A 20,451-nucleotide genomic window follows, 5' to 3' on the forward strand; every position below is an offset into this window, starting at 1 on the left:
GAATATTTTTGTGTTTTAAAGCTTGCCATATTTATCTTTGAGTACCACTAGTGTAATTCTGAGCTTGGTACTCGTATGAAGAACGTAATATTGATAGAAGAATAATATGCATGACTTGCATATATATATATATATATGAAATTAATTTAATCTCATTAACTTATTCCTTAAAATTAATTTGATAAATGTGAATTGGAGATAATTGCTAGAAATTTATCATCTGGAAGGTAAGAAAATAAATGTCCGTAGACTGTGGAAATCAAATACCTAAATTACCTTCACTGTATTTGATTTCAATGTGTAAATTGAATGGAAATTAGTGCTCCATACGTACCAAGAGGGGTTGGACACTTGACCAAGACTTAGAACCAGCTTTTTCTTTGTCAATGCTCATTTTATGGGGGGGCAGCGTAGGACCATTAATTAACAATGAGTTGTCTCAGCCTCAATTCTATAACTACTTTAATAGTGTTATGGAAATATAAAAAGAATCCAATGTGCATTATTGTACTCACCTCTGTTGGCTTGTGTTTTTTGCTTTTTTGACTATTATTATTAGGTCTTTCTTTTTTCTACTTAGTTTCTTTTTATAAAATGCAAGCCACTTGTCAAATTATTGTCCTAATTAAAATGAAAAGAGCTAGATTTTACTAATATTGTTTACTTGATATAACGTAAACTGAAAAAAGTATAATTATGATTGATAGAAAAAGAAATATATCCATTGTAATTTGTAAAAATTGTTTAAGAAAATCCATTATCTATTCCCTGTGTATAAATTAAAATATTTCCTTTTCTTTTTTTTTTTTTTTCTTTTGCCAAACATTTGAGTTTGTAAAAGCTTTTAGCCTGCTCCTTTTTCCTTTTATATTTTGCCCTGGATATTTAGGGAAAAATGAAGAAGTACTAACATGATGGAAGAGCAGAAAAGAAATGAGTGGAAAATGGGAAGAATGGAATAGATTTCAATTGTTGAAAATTTATTTTTATTTTTCTTATTTTCTAAAAATAAATAAACAAATTATGTAAAACAAAACTATTATTGAAACTCACCAACTTCACTAGATCTCATCTCAATATTTGTTAAAGTGTAATTTTTTAATTAATTTAAAATTGATTCAATTTTGCAAAAGCAATCATAACGATGCATCTTGAGATAATTGGTGCTTATTACTAAGAAAGAAAAAGTGCTTTTATCCCAAAAAAAAAAAAAAAAAAAAAAGAAAAGAAAAAGTGCTTCCATATGCAATTTATTACTTGCTTTATATGTCGGAGGCTGCAGCAAAACCCAAAACTTTCTCTGTTTTTATTCAACAAGAAAAACTTTCTCATTTCGGCATTCTGAGATCTCCAACCACCATATAAACAACAATTTGTTTCAAACCACAGTTGTTTCTCTGCTCTATTCCTTTCTGAAATGCCAAATTAACTATGGCTGCCGAATTGGTGGGTGGAGCTTTTCTCTCAGCTTCCCTTCAGGTTCTGTTTGATAGGATGGCTTCCCAAAAGGTCGTTGACTTCGTTCGAGGAAAAAAGTCAATGAAGGGCTGCTCAAGAAGTTGAAGATCGTGTTATTGTCTGCTAACAGAGTGTTGAATGATGCTGTGATGAAGCAACTCACGGACCCAGATTTGAGGAAGTGGCTTGAAGAGCTCAAAGATGCATTCTACAACGCAGAGGACTTGGTGTACGGGATCAACACCGAAGCTCTGCGATCTGAGATTGAAGATCGCTCTTCAGCGAGCAGCACATTTTTTAAGGTACGCAACTTCTCATCTAGAATCGCTGTTAAGGATGTGGAAGCTGATTATCTTCCATCATTGACAAGTCTTGATATATCAGCGAATAACCAGTTGGTGGCTTCACTCCCAAAATGTCACTATCCATCACTTGCTATCTTGAAAATAGAAGATTGTCCAGAAGTAAAGTCATTTCCATGAGGTAGATTGCCCTTTAATTATACACACATTGGTTATCAAGAGGTTTGAAAACCTGGTCACACTTTTGGAAGAAGGATGGCCTTCATATTTACAGTCACTTGAAATTTCTAGCTGTCTAAAGCTGTTTGCACAGCCCGTGCAATGGAATCTGCAAATGCTCACCTCTCTTACATCCTTATATATCGACTGCGTAGATGAAAAGCTAGATTCATTTCCTGAGGAAGGACAACTTCCTACCACTTTAATTTCTCTCGAGCTATTTCTTTTTCAAAACTAAAATCCTTTAATGGCAAGGCTTTTTGACATCTTTCCTGCCTTCAACATTTGAAAATTTCACTTTGCCCAGAACTTGATTGCTCGCCAGAAGAAGGTCTCGAGGCTTCGCTGTCTCTTTTGGACATCAGTTCCTGTCCTTTGCTAAGCCCAAGTTGCCTAGGGAAAGATTTGTCCGAGATTGCTCACATCCCTCACGTATACCCAGGTGATCCATATTCAAATTGGCCAGGGATAGACCTGTCTATCCTGTGTAAAAATGTTCAGGTAATATTTTCTACAATCTTTGATATAATACCTTCAGGGTCTTTTGATTTTCAGATGAATTCAAACATCATCACTCATTATGACCCAACTTGTTGTTTTTTAAAGCATAAATGCAGCTAACCTCTAATCTCATTTAAATGAATGTTTCTAACCACCTAAAAGTTTCCCTTTAGCATTATGCATATGGCTCAATTACATTTTTTGGGGTTTAAATTAGTTTCAATTTGAGATTTATTTTTGGAAGTGTTAATGTACATGCTTTCTTTTTCATTGTAGGTGGTTCGATTTTAGTAATGAAAAAACAACTCAGTAAGATTCTCTTCCTTTTTGCTTCGTAAAAGTAGCTATACTTAGATGTAAATATTCGATATCCATTTAAATGCAGCTCATGTCCTCACTCTGGCACAGCCCCGCAGTTGTGGATAAATCAGAAAAAAATATAAAAGCGATTTGTTATTATGCTGTTGTTCTATTATAAACTTTTTTCCTCACTATTTAACTACCTTGTGATAAAGATTCATATCCAAGTTCTCACAATTGCAGTACCACTGTTGGAAGCAAAGTACAGTTATTCTCAATAGATGATTCAATAGTGAAAATCTTTTTCGTTTTGAGATTCAGTTCTAGCTCTTCTTGGCCATTTTTGTGCTCAGGTATCTATTACCTACTACCACAGACTCTATGACTGTTACCAACTGTTTTTGGGAATTGATATCTGGGTTTTGATCACCTTCCTACTTTCCACTGCCATTTGACTTTTAGCTATGGTATATTGCAGTCAGCATCAAGTTTCCAAAAAGATGGTTTTTCTTAATTCATTCAGGTGATAAAAACCAGAAATTACACAGTAATAATGAAAAGATGTATATTTTATACTACCTTTCTGCAGGAATTTACAGGAACGTTTAAAGCACTTCACAACATTGTACCACAAATCGAAATTTAATTCTTGCTTTTTTAAGGTATGCCTCTCAGTTAGCTTCATAAATCCTCATAGAATTGGCAAGTTACATGATCTTTGTTAGAGATTCAATTTGCCATGTGATAGCAATTTTGTGGCCTCTTTTCCTTTTATAAATTCTGGTTGTTTTCCTGTTTCTAACTCAAGAATTTCAAATTATAATCTTTACAATTATATAGAAAATCTTAGAACTTGTTTAAACTGATATATTGCATGCAACTTAAATTCTTTCTTCATGGTTTATCACTGCTTTAATGAAATCTTGACAGGGTTTTCCCTTCCAGTTCGAAAGTTCCCTCATTGTTTGAACTGAATGCTTGTCTTTTAACCATAGTTGATTTCAACAGTGCCAAGATTCTGGTTTAGCTGGGGATAGATCTCAACTTTCTGTTGTAGCAGACATTCATATACAATCTCCGATAGTATAGCATAGCTAATGGAATTTAATCATGTATTCAGAAAAACTGAATTCACTTCTTTTCTTTATTACTTTTGTTTTCCAATGTTGATGTTCATGCATTGCTTGTGGCAGAAGATGATGTAGTTTAATTCTAGCTGTAAGCTTGTGGCTTCCTTTACAATATGTAAGATAGTTCTTCAGCACCTTGAGAGCAAAATTTTTCACCTTTGGAGTGTTATATTAAAACATTTCCAGTTCCAACAGTTTGAAGTGTCTATCGTTTGGAAAAGAAAATTAGCAACTAAAATCATGAAAAATAACCACAATTTCTCAAATTCATCCCGTTAACATCAGGGCCAGGAGAGGAGATATATAGAATGTAAAACCACATATGGCAGTGCTAACCTTTATCCACAATGAACCGCTAATAGAGTTTTTTGTATTGTCACATTGAAAATATCTTATTGGATTGCCTAATCCAATTGGAAATTTGAAGAACCTGATGGATTTGTCTTTTCGTGAACTTGAAGAATAATTGCCTAATACAGAGTGTTCTCTAAAATTGTACACAATTAAATGGAAAGATGTATTGGATTCATTACCAGAGGAGGTATGCTTCAAACTTCTTTGGTTAAACTCTGCCTATACTGTCTTGCAAACCTTAAATCGTCAAGCAGCAAGGGAATTCGACATCTTACATCCCTTAAAGAGTTGTCCATTTCTTACTACGATGAGTTGCAGTGCTTGCCAGAAGAAGGGCTGTCTACTTCTCTTTCTTATTTGAAAATCTATGGATGCCCTTTGCTAAACCAATGGTGGCAGGAAGAAAAAAGAGGACTCTTGGCCCAAGAATTTTTGCATCCTCTTTGTTGAGATTGATGGTGAATTGATATGCAGTGCATTGAGCAGATTTTCCCCTGATTTCCATACATTGCAATCCCTTTTTTTTTTTTTTTAATTTAATTTAATTTTTTTTTGGTTGTTGTTTTTCCTAAGAGATCTTTGTTAGACATAACTTGCAAGTCACTCAAAATTGGAAGCTAACCTCTATTTTGTATTTTTGTATTTTTGTATTTTTTTTTTCGCTAACATTAATTCATATCATTAAAGAAAAAAAGACAAATCTTAAATGTTATAAAAAACTCTCAACTATGTCTCTTTATTTCCTAAATCATTCAAATCATCAACTATGATTATGAGTTATTTAAAGCAAGACCTATAATATTGGAAAAGGAAAGCGGGCTGCTGTATCTTCCCTTTACAACAAAAATCACGCAATAATCCAATTTGCCATGTGATAGAGGATTTGTGGCCTCTTTTCCCTTTTATAAAGATTTGTACATGTTCTTTTTATTTCATTTTATTCTTTGTTTTTACCAGTGGTGGTTATGTGTAGCGAATCTACTGTATCATACAGCACTTGACCAATTAAATTTCAGTTCAGGTTCATCCACATTTTGGCTTGATATTGATCTTGTTCAAAGTCAGTTAATGTTCAGGGGAAGCTTTTGTCTTTCCTCTGTAATAAAACATGATCATGCATTCGATCTTTGCTACAAAGCATATATATATATATATGTACATTATGCTATTACACATCTAGAGGGTATCACTAGAACAAAGAGTTCTTTTTAGGTCACATAATTCTTACAATAATTTTTGTCACAAAATTGTGACAATAAAATCAAATTCTTTCACAGAGAGAGAGAGAGAGAGAGAGAGAGAGCAGCAGAAGCAGCAGCAGCAATTTGTAGCATAAGCCTTAATGCTTGGATGGAAAGAAAAACAAAATAATACTTTAAGCTTAATGAAGGCTCCCAAACAATATTTCATTTTCTATTATGAAATAAGTGATGTTAGTTTAGTTGGTAAATATGAGTTAGTTTAGTTGGTAAGTCATCCATACTTACGATTAAAAAGTTATAGGCTTGAGACACTATGGTTAGGAGGGGAAATTACTTTAAATGTTCAGAATATATCTATATATATATATATATATATATATATATATAAATTGTTGTGAATATATATATCCTTAATGCTTGGATTAAAAAAAAAAAAAAAAAAGGAAAATATAGAATGATAGAAAGGTAGGGAAGAAATAAGTTGGAAAAAAAAAATGTATAGAGACTATAGTGGGGTAGAAATTAAGGTGCGTGAAAATTCCTTACATTAGCAAAAATTTTCACATTCTTATCTCGAGATTGATGGTGAAATGGATATGAAATGCATTGAGCAGATTTTCCCTTGATTTCCATACATTGCAAATTTTATTTTATTTTTTTTTGGTTGTTTCTAAGAGATGTTAGCTTTACTTGCAAGTCACTCAAAATTGAAAGCTAAAACTCAATTTTGCATTTTGTATTTCTTTTTCCTCATATTAATCCATATCATTAAAGAAAAAAAAATAAAAAATATTATGTAAACTCTCAACTATATCTCTTATTTCCTAAAATCATCCAAATCATTAATTATGATTATGACTTATTTAAGACAGGCCCTAAAATGTTGGAAAAGGAAAACCGGCTGCTGCATTCTTCCATTTACAACAAGAATCACGCAGCGATTCAAGAGTTTCGCATAATTTTCACCGAACTGCTTGCTTGTCTTTGGTAAGAAAAATCCACAAACACCGTGTTTTTTTCAATTCCCAATTTTTTAAATCTTAAATGTCTTCGAAAACTATACAATTACAATACAACTGTGTCCCAATAGGGTGATGAGGTCACTTAGTCTCTCTGTCCCTATAATATATAGAGTATGCAAGTCCAAGAACGAGAGATTAATTAGTTAGAGAGATATTATAATAAACATTATCAGAAAGTAATTATCATGGCCTCTTGCTTGTTATCCCTCAGCTGCCTTAACAAAGTTTTGAAGGTAAAAATCTCACGTTGTTCCATCTCCTCTCTATTCCCCAGACCATCGGCCAACCCTCCACCAAAGGTTCATATTTAATTAACCACCTAATAAGTACTTTTAATTTTATATATATATATATATATATATATATAAGAATTTCTTCTCTTTGAGTTCGATATCTTTGTGGTATTGACCTTTCCTAATCAATATCTGATCAAGACTTTCTGAAAAAAAAAATTTATTAAGGAGGTATATAGTCGTCTGGTAAAAAAGAAATTAAAAGGATGTCAATGTCCATAGCCTTTTCTTTTTCGATGTTAATTGTTTTTGGGAGAAATTTTGTATTTATATAACTAATATATTTAAAATGTCTCTTTCTTCAAAATAAAATGAATAAACAAGAAAAGAGAGTTCCCTTGTAATACATATTGACGAACTCACCACATGAATGAGTTCTTACGCATCTGTTAGTGATTTTTTTTTTTTCTATCAATGTTTTTCATGTTTTCACTTAATTTCTCCAACAAAGTAACACCCAACATATATCTTTAATTTTAAATTAAATATATATACATTCCATTTGTTTCTCTCTAACCCAAATAAAAATAATAGTAGTATTAGTCTTACCTAAATATTCACTCAATTTGTTTACCTAATGATATAATAATATTTAAATATTACAATGTTTTTAGTCACTCATCTCTAGATATATCAACCAATAATATATTAACAATATTTTTGATAAATATTTTAGTGCCTATAATAGCTTTAGTATTGTTTTTTATTTAGATTTAATTATAATTTGAATGCCATGCAGCGAATATCAACAGAAAATCACTGAACGTGAACGTAGTAGGGAAGCATGAACCTCAACTCTACCAAGACGAGACCACCAAGCAACTAATAGTGGACCTTGTAGCAGTGATTGTCAACAGACTACCACTGAATATAGTCGAGAAGCATGGATCTCAACTACTCTACCAAGACGAAACCATTAAGCCAGTAACAGAGAAATCCTCGAGTTTGGAAACCACCACCGTTCTGATCAAGTCCGAAGCCGCTAAAAAGAAACTTATACATATATATAGATATATGATTTTGTGCTGAGGTTGAAATCTGGGTATTCTCTTTTATTTTAATGACATTGCATTTTTTTATTTATTTGAATTTATTTTAAAGAAGGTGAACTTATTATGCATATGATGTTTCTTTTTGGTTTAATCCTCCATCTGGCAAACTAATTATACCTTACTTTGAGAGATCTGGAATCAAAGAATCCATCTGTCAAAAAACAAAAAACTATACCAATGCCAGTTGATTCAGATGGTTCTGCACCTATTCTCCTTAAGTAAGGTTTCGGGTTCGAGCCTTGTGAATGGAGAAAATTGGGACTGGAAGAGCTTTACACCCTTGTGGTCTAACCCAGTTTGATTCCGATTAATCAGAATCCAATGACCACCGGAAAGATGGAGTCCGAGCGCTTAGTCGGAAATGATGGGATCCACCGGATACCGAAGGTCTAAGATCCCAAAAAAAAAAAAAAAAACAAAAACTATACTTCAAAGAAATCATTCTACATGACAAGTGTCCATTAGAAAGTTATTCTAAAGTTTTAGTATAAAAAAAATGATAGAATTATATGCTTCCAATTAAAACTTATCACATAAATTGATAACTATCACGAATGATTATAAATAACAAGATTCTAAAGAATTTCTCCCATTAATTTTTTTAGGATTAATGCTTTGTTTTTTTTTATTTTTTTTATTTTTGCTACATGATAATTCTTCTTTGTTAATTTTTTTTTTCCACAATTTAATCTTTTACCACCCCCCCCCCCCTTTTTTTTTTTTTTTTTACCATTTTTGCTATATAAAAATAATTTTTCCCAATTAATATTTTGAATTTTGTTTTATCATTTTCATTTATTCTATTTAGTTTGTTTTTTAATTTATTATTGAAGATGCTTCTCTAGAACCATTTATGCGATTTTGAATATACATATCTGTTGAATGCATTTTTGTAAATATGATTCTTTTTAAAGATTTGATATTTGATTTTGACATAATTTTGGTGAGTTGAACATGGTTTCATTAATTTTTAAAAACGTACATGCAACCAAATCTGTTTTACATATATATGTATATATATATATATATATATATATATATGTATCTAAATTATTCACAGGCATAAGAGCGAAAACCAATTCTGCCTCCATCAATATCATATACCACTTCCATTGTTCTCTGAATGGTATTCCCCAAGATAGTATGCCCAGTATAGTCAGGGAATCCAGCAAACGCCAAACAACCCTGGCGATAAAGTCTGAATACATAAAATATGCCATTTGGATCCAACTCCACCATAGTTCCATCAGCAAACAGAAAGCTTATTATTGGCAAGTGCACCTTTGTTATAAAGTTCAAGTCATAGCAAGTATCCCGTATACTGATTGGTGATATCAATGTATAACCTTGAAATTCCATGTATCTACGAAATTCAAATCGCAAATCGCGGTATGCAGTCTCCGGCAAACGAGTTATGACAGTTCCAGAATCAATAACGGTGCCAGGGGATGAAAAAAGATTAACTGGTGAAATCCCTAATGGAATGCCATCTAAAATAATATCGTCCAATTTTACGCCGTAAAAGTATTCGGAAACTGTGGTTAGTGGGATGTATTTCACATCGGCGGAAGCAGCTTTGTCGACATCTTTGCCAAAAGTTAAGAATCCAGATGAGCTGGAGCTGGTTGGTAGGCAGTAAGAGAACGTGCGGTTGTATTTCTGGGCGGACTGTTCGACGAAAGAGAGTTTGCCCCGACTCAAGCCCAGCAACCCGGCAGAAAGCCCAAAAACACCACCATTGTTTACCCCGCAGCCAAAGAGGAAATCTTCCAACACCTGGTTGTCGTATTGCCTTAATGTGATTGTTTCTCTGCTCAAGTATCCAGTTGTTTGCGATCCGTCACCATAACTTCTTGTGTACATGCATGGGGATGTCGGAGAATAACAACTTTGCCTTTTACCTGATAGTAAGATCAGAATCATTAATATTAATTAATTAAATAATATATCACATATTGTGATAGTAATTTTATCATGAAAACGTCTTATCTCCTAAAATAGTGCGAGCACCTAAGCTAACATCATGAAAAAATGTTATCTGACATTGGACGCCCATACTATTCTGGGAAAGTGGCAGAACTCTATAATTATATATCTAATGTTAATATCAATTTGGTGTACATATTAGTTTGGTGTACCAGTTAATTTCTGCGAGCATAACCGAGAGCTACAGGAAATGTTGGAATATGAGGTTGACTCGGAAGGGTCAAATAGCGGTTCTCGTTGTTTATAGCAATTGCTGCATGGCATACACTGGGTCCAAGTAATATCGATGGCGGTGTCAATTTCGAGAGTTAAATCTCTTTTTGGTGTGCCTAGTCCCACCGTTACGATGTAGTTACTAGTGTTCCAATGGTGGCGGCCCAAATCCACTGGAACATTAATGGCTTCGGTTTCTATGGATTTATTGGAAAGAAGAGATTGGATTGACTTAACACGGGCTTGATCAAGCTGGAGGATTTCAACCTTTGTTGGTCGCTTAATGGTTTTGTCTTGGTAGAGTGGAGAGCACGGACCATACTTGTCTACTAATTTCAATGATTTTCTCTTGTTATTCACTGCATGGAATTCAAATTGGCAGTTGAAGACAAATGAAAAACAACACTATGAGAAAGAAAAAGAAAAAACCACTAAAATATCAAACTAAAACAGAAGAAATTTATATATATATATATATATATAATAAGTATATAGCTAATAAAAGTAAATAGGTGGTTAAATATGAACCTTTAGTAGAGGGGCTGCAGATGGTCGACGGAAATAGAGAGGAGATGGGAACAGCGTGATAGTTTTGAAGGCGGCTGGCTGCATTGGTGCCTACTTTTCGTTCAAACCCAAAGCTCAGAGATAACAAGCTAGCAAATAGGGGATAGCTGATGAAGAAGGAGGAGGCCATGATCATAAATTTGGATAATTTTATTATAATGTCTCTCTAACTATGTTGTGATCTTGTTCTTGGGAGATTTTTCTTAAAAAGGATCCAAAGCAAGCGTGAAAATTATACGAAACAGAGACTTGGTTAAATAGCACTTGAATCTTTGAGTGATTATTGGTGTAATAAGGGGAGGATAGAGCAGCCCGTTTTACTGATTTCCTATACGTGTCTTTTCAATCACACTTGATTGATGCCTTCCATATTATATTTATATAATGACCACCAGCTACAAGTTAACTACCAAAGATCGTGTAACTTGATTTGATGCCTCCCATGGGCAAATTGAATCTCTAACAAAGATCATGTAACAAAAATGAATAAATAAAGTAGAGTACTTGGAAAAGATCATGTAACTTGAATTGATGCCTCCCATGGGCAAATAATGAGTACATGTAACGACTGATAACCTTTACAATCCTTATAGGTGAGGTTAATCAGCTAGGTACTTTACAAGCATAACAATTATGACAACTAATATAATAAGAAAGAAACATAGATAAATGAACATTGTCACAATACAAGTGACTCACGGCACAGCATATATTGAATTCGATTGATGGTTATGGCTTAAAGATTTAGTGCTCTTTTAAATTTTTCTTCTTGAAAAAAAAAATTAATTCAGAAACTAAAGAAGCCTTATTTTCTGTTGTTATTCACTGCAAAGCAATCAAAAGGCAATTAAATTCAAATGAAAAGCAACAAATAACATTATTGTTAGCTAATATATTCATTAATAAGTAAACAGAAAATCAAACTAATAAAATAATACCGTATCATTTAGTAAACAAATTTGATCAATATTCAACTAAGTTTAGTGTTATTTTGAAACAAATAGAATATATATATATATATATATATATAATGCTTCTATAGTGCAGACGGTCTATATGAAAACGCATTAAAAATCAATGTTTTTTGAATGAAAGTTTCCTTTTATATATATATATATATATATATTTATTTATTTATTTATTTATTTATTGAAGTCTCTTTTTGGTGTATATATATATATATATATATATTTATTTATTGAAGTCTCTTTTTGGTGTGTCTAGTCCCACTGTCACTATGTGGTTGGTGGAGCAGTGGTGGCTCTGTGCTTAACTGAAGAATGGTGGTGTCGGGTTCTTGGACGACGTTCCTTAAGTCTGTGGTTAAGCTTTTGATTAAGACTAACTCTTCGATTAAGTCTTGGTAGAGTTGAGAGCATGGACCATGCTTGTCTACTTCCTTCAGTGATTTTCTATTGTTGTTCACTGCATGGCATTCAAATTTATTGTTTGTTAAGATATTTATATTTAATAGTCAGAATACAGGTGACTCATGACACGGCATATATTGAATTCGATTGGCTTAAAGATTTAGTGCTCTTTTAAATTTTTCTTCTTGAAAAAAATAAATTTAATTCAGAAACTAAAGAAGCCTTCAGTGATTTTCTGTTGCTATTCACTGTAAGGCATTCGAATTGGCAATTAAATCCAAATGAAAGGCAACAAATAACATTATTATTAGCTAATATATTCATAAATAAGTAAACAAAAAATCAAACTAATTAAATAATACCATATCATTTAGTAAACAAATTTAAAAGTAAATTTAACATTATTTTGAAACAAACAGAATATATATATATATATATATATATTGAAATCTCTTTTTGGTGTGTCTAGTCCCACTGTCACTAGGTGGTTGGTGGAGCCAATGGCGGCTCTGCGATTAACTGAATAGTGGTGGTGTCGAGTTCTTGGACGACGTTCGTCAAGTCTGTGGTTAAGCCTCTGATTGAGACTAAGTCTTCCATTAATTCTTGGTAGAGTTGAGAGCATGGACCATGCTTGTCTACTTCCTCAAGTGATTTTCTGTTGTTGTTCACTGCATGGCATTCAAATTAGCAATTAAATTCAAATCTAAAACAACACTAATGCTGTTATATATAAGGACCATAGGCATCCAACTGTTTATCAAAGTAACATATGTCAATATACTATATAATCATAAATAAGTGAATAAAAAAATCAATATTAAAAAATTATTATATTATTTGATAAATAAATTTAGTAAATAGTATCATAGTATTTGGTAAGACTAGTTCAATTATTATTATTTTGTTTTGGAACAAGTAAGATTATTATTATTATTATTACAGGGAAATAATAGACTATTTATATTTATTTAATGTTTAATTAAAAATGTTTGTTGGATAAATTAAGAATAACCAAAAACATTTGACAGAAAAAAAAAATTGAGTAATTAGCACTGGCGGGTCTAGGAAATTTTTTTTAATGTAGAAAATTTTTCTAGAGATGCCATTATATAATACGTTATGGTGTGCATAAATACAATATATACGAAAAATGTAATATTTCTTTACCGTGTGGTAGTCTAACTAATAAAAGCATTGATAGAAAAATGACAATATGTTACAAATTGATTGCAAATTTATGAAGAATAAAATAAACACACTACTCAATCCTTAAAGCAAAATAAAAAAATGAAATTTTTGTTTTTTTAGAATTTAAACAACGAAAGTAATTGAAAATTAGAAAAATAATTTACCAAAAAATTGTAATAAAATAAAAATTGCATTAAAATATTTATACTTGTATAAGAATATTTAATTGTTAAAATATTATGAATAAATATTTACATTATTAAATAAATATGATGATGAATAAAAATATATAAATGGGTAAATTAAAACGAAAAACAAATGCAAAAGAAATAGAGAAAAAAACAAATTAAAATGCAAGTGTGAGCAGTGTGGGAGAGGTAAAAGAAGGGGACAAGGGGAAATAACAATATATATATATATATATATATATATGGGGAGAAAAGAGTAAATACATAAAAGATATTTTTAAAAAATAAAAAAGGGAAATAATCTGAAGTGGTAATTAGAATCGGTCTTGGACGTTGACTACATCCTTTTAATTTTTATTTTTTATTTTTCCAGCCACGGTCTGACTATTAATTTGTGTGTTTTTTTTTTTTGGGCAGAAAGTTTTGACCAGATCAATTGATTAGAAAAGGAAAAAAACCACAAAAATATCGAACTCAAAGAGAAAGAAATTTTTATACATATATATATATATATATATATAGCTAAAAGATAAATAGGTAATTAAATATGAACCTTTAGTGGAGGGGCTGCAGATAGTCTCCAGAGAGGAGATAGGAACAATGTCTATGACTTCTCCTTCAAACCCTAGGTTCAGCTCCCTCCCAAAGCTCTTATTGAGGCAGCTGAGATATAACAAACAACCAAATAGGAGATAGCTGATGAAAGAGGGGTAGGAGGCCATTATAGTTGAATTTGATAATTTTATTATAATGTCTCTCTAAAAAATTTATTATATATGTTGCTTGTTCTTGGACTGCATACCCCTATATATAATGAGAGATATTTGATTCGATAACTTAGTGACCTTATCACCTTATGCAGTGGTTGATTTTTAAACAAATACAAAATACATAAGGATTTCTAAATATATGGATAAATTTCAAAAATTCTTAAGCCAAATAGACAATAAAAATACGAATCAAAATATTTTGCTGGTGGCTTTTTGAAAAAAAAAATTGAAATTGAAAAAAATTATGAAGTTCTTTGTATTAGACTTGGTTTAGGATTGATTTTGAAACTCCAATACTAATTAATTATTAAAAGAATTTAAAAAACTAAATTAAATATTTGGTAAAATTTAAAAGTTCTGATTTTATAAATATTTCTATTCTTTAGTAGTTATTTTTGAAAAGCAATAAAAATTAATATTTGAAATTTTAATTTTAATTTTCTAGTTGTTTATAATTAAAATATTAATTAATATCATTTTTATCCTAGATTTATTGGTATTCTACTAAATATTTTTATAAATTTCTCTTCAAGAATTTAAGCATTATCTTACCTTGATTTCTATATAAACCACTTTAATGATTCTTTCTGGGTAATGTGGGATTTTTATCAAACAACTTCAACATATACATATTTGTACTCTATGCCATACATATTGTTGAAACGCTAATTAAAGGGAAGCGATTTCACCAACTTCTAGTAGAATCCAAGATATAAATAATAAATTTCTTTGCAAACTCTATGAAACATTTTTAAATCCACTTATTATAAGAAAGTGTGTAAATGTCAGTGCGGAAACGATGACGTTTTCAAAATTTTCCAAATTGTGAAAAATTGGACCGTTGAGATGCGTGTCCGAGACGTTATAAATATATGCATACATTCCTCCTCTCATTTCGTTTCTCCCGAACGAAACACTGTTTTTGTAAACCCAAACCTCACCTTTTTGAAAAGAACTGTTTCCGAAAACTGTTTTTGTAAACTGTTTTTCGTTTCTCAGGAATCGAAATGATAATGATGATTTACCGATGTGAGCCGGAGCTGGTTTGGTTCGGCACTGATCACACCTATATATGCCCACCTCTAGTGAGTTCGTCCCCCACTCCTCTGTTATGTAAATTTTGACTCTGATTTTCTGGGAAAAACAGAGAAAGACGACCCTAGTGGCCGAATTAGCTATTTCTGATTTCCTCTGTTTTTGTGGATTGAACAGTTTTTTTTTTTTTTTTTTTGCTGAATTAGTTTTTGTTTGGAATCTATTGGGCAAATAGAAAATTAGGGTTTTGTTTTCTTTTGCTCCACGATTTAATTTTAACCGAACAATAAAAAAAATTTTAATTTTTGTATTTTATTATTATTATTTTTATTTTTTCCTCTTAAGGCCTTAGATTTATTAGTTCTTACCCCTTGATTTTTATAATAAATGTGCGGTTCTGAACTTCGGATCCCCAAATTATAATTATATTCGGTTGTCTTTGAACTCAGAACCTTGTCATCGCAATCTGATTCCTAAAAAAAAAAAAAAAAAAAAAAAAAAAAAAAGCAAAAATAAAAAAAACAATTTCCAAACCCAGATGCCATTTAAATGTTCTTTGGTTTTTGTTTTTTATTTTTTATTTATTGATACGCTTGGTTTTTGATTCCTTTTCCTTTACATTTTTTATTGATAGTTGGTTTATGTTTGGTGGATTCACATTATCTGACTTTGATTCAGATACTTCAATACCCAAATGTGCAATTTTGGAATAGATTTCTTAAATTTACCATAAATTTCATTTCAGGGGGGTCTAAATCCTTTGTTGCTGTATGATATTGAGTGCTGAGATATCCTGTTCCTGTTAGAAATTCGGCTTCACATATCTGTATGTTATCCGAGCTTGTTACAAAGGTGAATTTTGAAACTCTTAATCCTTGTTTAAGTGCCAAATTTTATTTACTGTACATTACTTAAACATCCCCCATAGTTTAAATTATTTTTACATATTACATTGAATTTTAATTTCTGACAAAAAGTTTTATTTTTGTTTCAATGTGAATTAATGTTGTGTCAAGCAACGAGAAAAATTACAATAGAGTTTGTTAGCTTCATTTTAAATGTTACATAAATTCATATATAGTCTTTAAATTGTCATGTTGGATGAGTTTTTCTTATGCTCAATGATATGCATTCTTGTGATGCATTGAATTTGTTATGTTATAAATAAATTGACTTGTCTGTTTGATTGACATCTTTTTTTTTATTGACAGCACATTTTGACAACTGTGTCCTGATGAGATTGCCAACATCTGCTGAATACTTCTATGCCACGTACAATGTAGAAAATAAAGTTCAGGGTTGTGTAAATAAAGAAAGTTTGTAATGATAACTCTGTATAATAAAAAAATTAAAGTTTTGGGTGTTTGGGTGAAGACAAAAGCTCGAGGATTTTCCGAGGTTCTCTTCCCTCTTGTGTGGGTTGCGATGTGTTGTGTGTGTCTCTCTTCTCATCTCTCATTTGCTTTCTTTCCCTTACAACTTTTTTTTTTTTTTTTTCCTCTCCAATTTCACTCTGTTTCTATATATCTGCATTTTGTTTCTGCTTTTTCCTCTCATCTTTCTCTATATCCTTTCTCTCTTGACATTATTTCTCTATTAGACTTTTTCTTTACTTCCTATTTTTTGTTATCTCTTTACTATTCCTCATTACTTTTTCTTTATACCTTTTTTTTCACCATTCCTTTCACTCGATTTTCTTCTCAACACCCTCTACTTTTTTTCTAGTTTTCTACTCTGTTTCTTTTTCACTTTCTCTTGCTGCGTGCTTTCTCTCACTTTTTGTTCTATTTTTCTCTTATTAATTTCTCTATTAATTTAACACAAACAAACTATATTAAGATTACATTTGAAAAAACTGCTATCTTGTTTTTGTACAACCTAAGAAAATGGATGAAAAGACTACAAATACCAGGTGGCTTGATTAGATACTCCTTGCTTCCATGATTTCTATCAATCTCCTAGTCCACCCTAAATCCTAATAAATGTTGTATAACTTGGATTAATCAGTAAGACATACTCTTTAAACAGAAATGCTGAACATAAAACCATACATATGAATTAAAAGGTCGCTTGGTAAAATGGTAACAACAAAGTTTTTCTCGTAGGGGGTGGGGGAGGACTTGCATTCCCAAAAATGTAAAAGAAGATTGCATGGTTGAAGTATCCAACAATGCCGATTCTAACACAAGTAGGCATTAAGTCATATGCATAAATTAATAAGTATACATACCATTTTACAAGCTAAACATTTGACTATTGGAGAGTCTGCCTTAAGACCAACTTGTATGAAAGTCTGGTAAAATAAAAAATGAAAATCAAATGAAAGGCTGAAGTAACAAAAAGATGTGTGTTCAATTAAAAACAAAGAGACATTGAACAATCTAAATTTAATTTAACATCCATGTTTACATAAATCTGTTCTACAGAGATATGTTACAATCTAACCAACAAAATTGCCCGCATGCGTAAACCATTTCACTTTATGCAGATGTTAAATCCACCTCTTAAGTACAAATATCAATATATAATCGTGTAAGTATGACAAATGGTTTATGTAATTTTGTCTAGATTGTGATTAACAACACATCAACCATAGACAAGAAGCTAAAGGAAGAGAATCGATGGGTTACCTACAGGTGGTGGCGATTGGCGAGGGAGTAACGAGTGGACTCGATGCGATGCGGTTGTTCAGGTGGTGGCGTGGCTTGGGAGTTCAACTGTGGGGTGGTGATTGGCTGGTGGCTGCTGCTACATCCAGGGAAAGAACAGTCAAATGCATCCGGGAGAAAAAAAATAAAAACCAATTCAAATTGAACAGATGCAGAGCTTAAGTTACCTGCAGGTGGTGGCGATCGATGAAAGAGCAATGAGTGGACTAGGTCCGATGCGATTGGTCAAGTGGTGGCATTGCTTGGGAGTTCAATTGTGGAGTGGTGGCTGGCTGGTGGCTGCTGCTACATCCAGGAAAAGAACAGTCAAACGCATCCAGGGAGAAAAAAAATAAAAATCAATTCAAATTGAACAGATGCATATCTTGAGTTACCTACAAGTGGTGGCGATCGGCGAGGGAGCGACGAGTGGACTGGGTCCGGTGCGGTTGTTCAAGTGGTGGCGTTGCTTGGGAGTTCAATCGTGTGGAGTGGTGGCTGGCCGGTGGCTTCTGCCTGCTAGGGTTTCAATTTCAATTTTGTTTTATGAGATTGTGTTGTGTATTGTGTTTTATGAGATGAGGAATCCAAAGGTGGTAATTAGATTGTGAAAGATCAAGGGCTTACAAAATTTCATAGAAATAATTTAATAAAAATAATTTTTGCAAAATGCTTTAAGTGGGTATGAATCGATTCGGTTCGGATTGGATGGGTTAAAATTCCTTCCAACCCGTAACCCGAACAGAAAATTTAAAATTTTTTATATGTATAACCGATCCAAACCGATTAAACAATAAAAACCAATCAAAACCGAACCAAATATTTCAGTTTAGTCGGTTTGGTCGGTTCAGATTGAATTTTGCCCACTCCTAATTGTACTGCCAACTATGACTATTCTGTTGCTATTGTAAGACCTGCATCTCTGTAGGTTGCACCATTCTTCCTCTCCCATATTATATATGCTTGGGTTGTAACTAGAATCTCCTTATTGATCTTCATTAGAGTTTTTTGTTGCATGCCCCTTTTATCAAATCTCATTGTTGCTCCTGCTCATTAGGTTTCTAGCTTCATAGTTCTTACATTAACAAACAATGGTTATAAAAGTATTTGGATTACGGGGGAAGTTCTTGTTTACATTAACAAACAATTGTTTTCTGTTCGTAAAACATATTTTCCAATCACTTCAATTTGTCAAAGCTTGTTGTTCTGGTTTCTGAATGTCTATTATATACATAATTTTAGATAAAGGCTTAACAGTTTGAGTGGACTGAAATTCATATACATTACTTCTTTCACACGGGAGACAACTGCTGCATACCATTTCGAAATGATCTTTCTTCCTGCTATCAGCTGCAAGACTGCCAGGAAAATGTCTTTCCACTTCTGTCTTATTTGACCATCTTGCTAAAGATGTCCTTAACTATAGCTACTATTAGCATGGAACTGCCAATCGTAATTTTCTGCAGCCACTTGTCAAGCATCCTCAAGAAATTAATAATTGAATTCATCTTTGTTGGAGTTTCAATATACCATATGATAATATTGCTGCTATGCCTCTTTTCTTTTAACAATTTTGGTTGCTGTTCTTGCTCTTTATGTTATGAACTGCTGAATTTTTCACTGCTTGGAAGTAAGTAGATAATTTTAAATCTGTTTGATATGTTGAACTGATATACATGATATATATTGGACATAAGCAAGGTTGGCTATTCACCGTTTCTCATTACTTCCCATTTCCTTCCTTGTTTGAACTGAAGTCTTGTTTCATCTTGTTTTTCACCATGACTGATTTGAACAAAAGTCAAGCTTTTGTTTACTTGGGGGTTGATTTTAATTACGGTTGTAGCACTTTCTTAATTTATAATATTTCAGTGTTGGAGTATCTTATGTGTGCTGTGACATTCTCACTCTCTAATCGTATTGTATTAGCTAATGGAATTTAACTATGATATTCAGAAACACTCTGCAACAAAACTTCCTTTCTTTCCGTTATCTTTTTAAAGTTGATGTTCAACCATTAAATATAAGTAGAAGATGGTGTAATTCAGTTTTATCTGTAAACATTTTTCATTTTACATGTAGGAAAGTACATAATCTTGATCATTGTAAAGGCTTTCCTTCACGTGAGAAAGTGCATAATCTTTTTATTTTTCAGGTTGAATTTGAATAAGGTTTCCATCCCTGAGGTAACAACCTAGGCAGTAGCTGACCTTAGTTTAAGGACATGTATTTTGTCATATATATATATATATATATATATATATATATGTATATGAGAGGGAGGGATTATCGACCATAGTTTCAGATTATGAATGTGGATTTTCAATTGTAAGTCTTTTCATTCTATTTTTTTTTTTTTTTTTTTTTTGGGGGGGGGGAGTAAAGAACTTCTCAACTTTTTTGTCTCAATAATCTGAAAAATGGCATTACATCTACGCTTGTATAGTCTTTTCAACACAAAATCAAATGGAAAATGAACACTTTGTGCTCCTATGTTGTTGTGCTAGTGTAAATTGAATCTGCAATAACTATGGTTCTATGCCATTTAAGAAAGAGAGCATTGGGTTACTAAATCATAAAACAGCAACAAACTAGGCTCACTTTGCTCGTTGCAATTATTCATGACCAAGTTTCCTTAATTTTGTAAGCA

The 20,451-nt window shown here is 32.0% G+C and overlaps 1 protein-coding gene and 3 long non-coding RNA genes across 7 annotated transcripts; 2 read left to right on the forward strand and 2 right to left on the reverse strand.

Moving 5' to 3' along the window:
- Window positions 1-1,192: 1,192 nt before the first annotated feature.
- On the forward strand, window positions 1,193-4,104 carry LOC107417452 (uncharacterized). Of its 3 annotated transcripts, none has more exons than XR_001581387.4 (4): window positions 1,193-1,760; window positions 1,843-2,480; window positions 2,757-3,442; window positions 3,711-4,104. It is a non-coding gene; the product is annotated as an uncharacterized LOC107417452 (long non-coding RNA). The 3 variants fall into 3 exon arrangements; XR_009635918.1 differs by having other exon boundaries at window positions 1,196-1,760; window positions 2,757-3,247; window positions 3,370-4,104; XR_003056161.3 differs by having other exon boundaries at window positions 1,199-1,760; window positions 2,757-4,104.
- A 4,779-nt stretch (window positions 4,105-8,883) lies between these two features.
- LOC107417431 (aspartyl protease family protein At5g10770) lies at window positions 8,884-10,921 on the reverse strand. The gene is made up of 3 exons (XM_060814876.1): window positions 10,561-10,921; window positions 9,972-10,391; window positions 8,884-9,734 (listed from the first exon to the last, which is right to left on the reverse strand). The coding sequence occupies exons 1-3, from the start codon at window positions 10,733-10,735 to the stop codon at window positions 8,884-8,886; spliced, it is 1,446 nt and encodes a 481-aa protein (XP_060670859.1). The 5' UTR covers window positions 10,736-10,921.
- A 4,087-nt stretch (window positions 10,922-15,008) lies between these two features.
- On the forward strand, window positions 15,009-16,620 carry LOC107417796 (uncharacterized). The gene is made up of 3 exons (XR_001581433.4): window positions 15,009-15,203; window positions 15,899-16,005; window positions 16,365-16,620. It is a non-coding gene; the product is annotated as an uncharacterized LOC107417796 (long non-coding RNA).
- A 363-nt stretch (window positions 16,621-16,983) lies between these two features.
- On the reverse strand, window positions 16,984-18,370 carry LOC112491609 (uncharacterized). 2 transcript variants are annotated; one of them, XR_009635585.1, is made up of 4 exons: window positions 18,197-18,370; window positions 17,990-18,104; window positions 17,788-17,898; window positions 16,984-17,446 (listed from the first exon to the last, which is right to left on the reverse strand). It is a non-coding gene; the product is annotated as an uncharacterized LOC112491609 (long non-coding RNA). The 2 variants fall into 2 exon arrangements; XR_009635584.1 differs by having other exon boundaries at window positions 17,784-17,898; window positions 18,197-18,367.
- Window positions 18,371-20,451: the final 2,081 nt, after the last annotated feature.

The sequence above is a fragment of the Ziziphus jujuba genome, chromosome 2 (genome assembly GCF_031755915.1).
Source record: "Ziziphus jujuba cultivar Dongzao chromosome 2, ASM3175591v1".
Classification (NCBI taxonomy): domain Eukaryota; kingdom Viridiplantae; phylum Streptophyta; class Magnoliopsida; order Rosales; family Rhamnaceae; genus Ziziphus; species Ziziphus jujuba.

Excerpts from the sequence above, each read along its gene's own strand:
- LOC107417431 (XM_060814876.1), bottom strand. The coding sequence starts at position 10,735 with ATGATCATGGCCTCCTCCTTCTTCATCAGCTATCCCCTATTTGCTAGC. Across the intron at positions 10,392-10,560 it reads CTGCAGCCCCTCTACTAAAG|TGAATAACAAGAGAAAATCA; the intron begins GTTCATATTTAA and ends AATTCCATGCAG. Across the intron at positions 9,735-9,971 it reads ATGCTCGCAGAAATTAACTG|GTAAAAGGCAAAGTTGTTAT; the intron begins GTACACCAAACT and ends TCTTACTATCAG.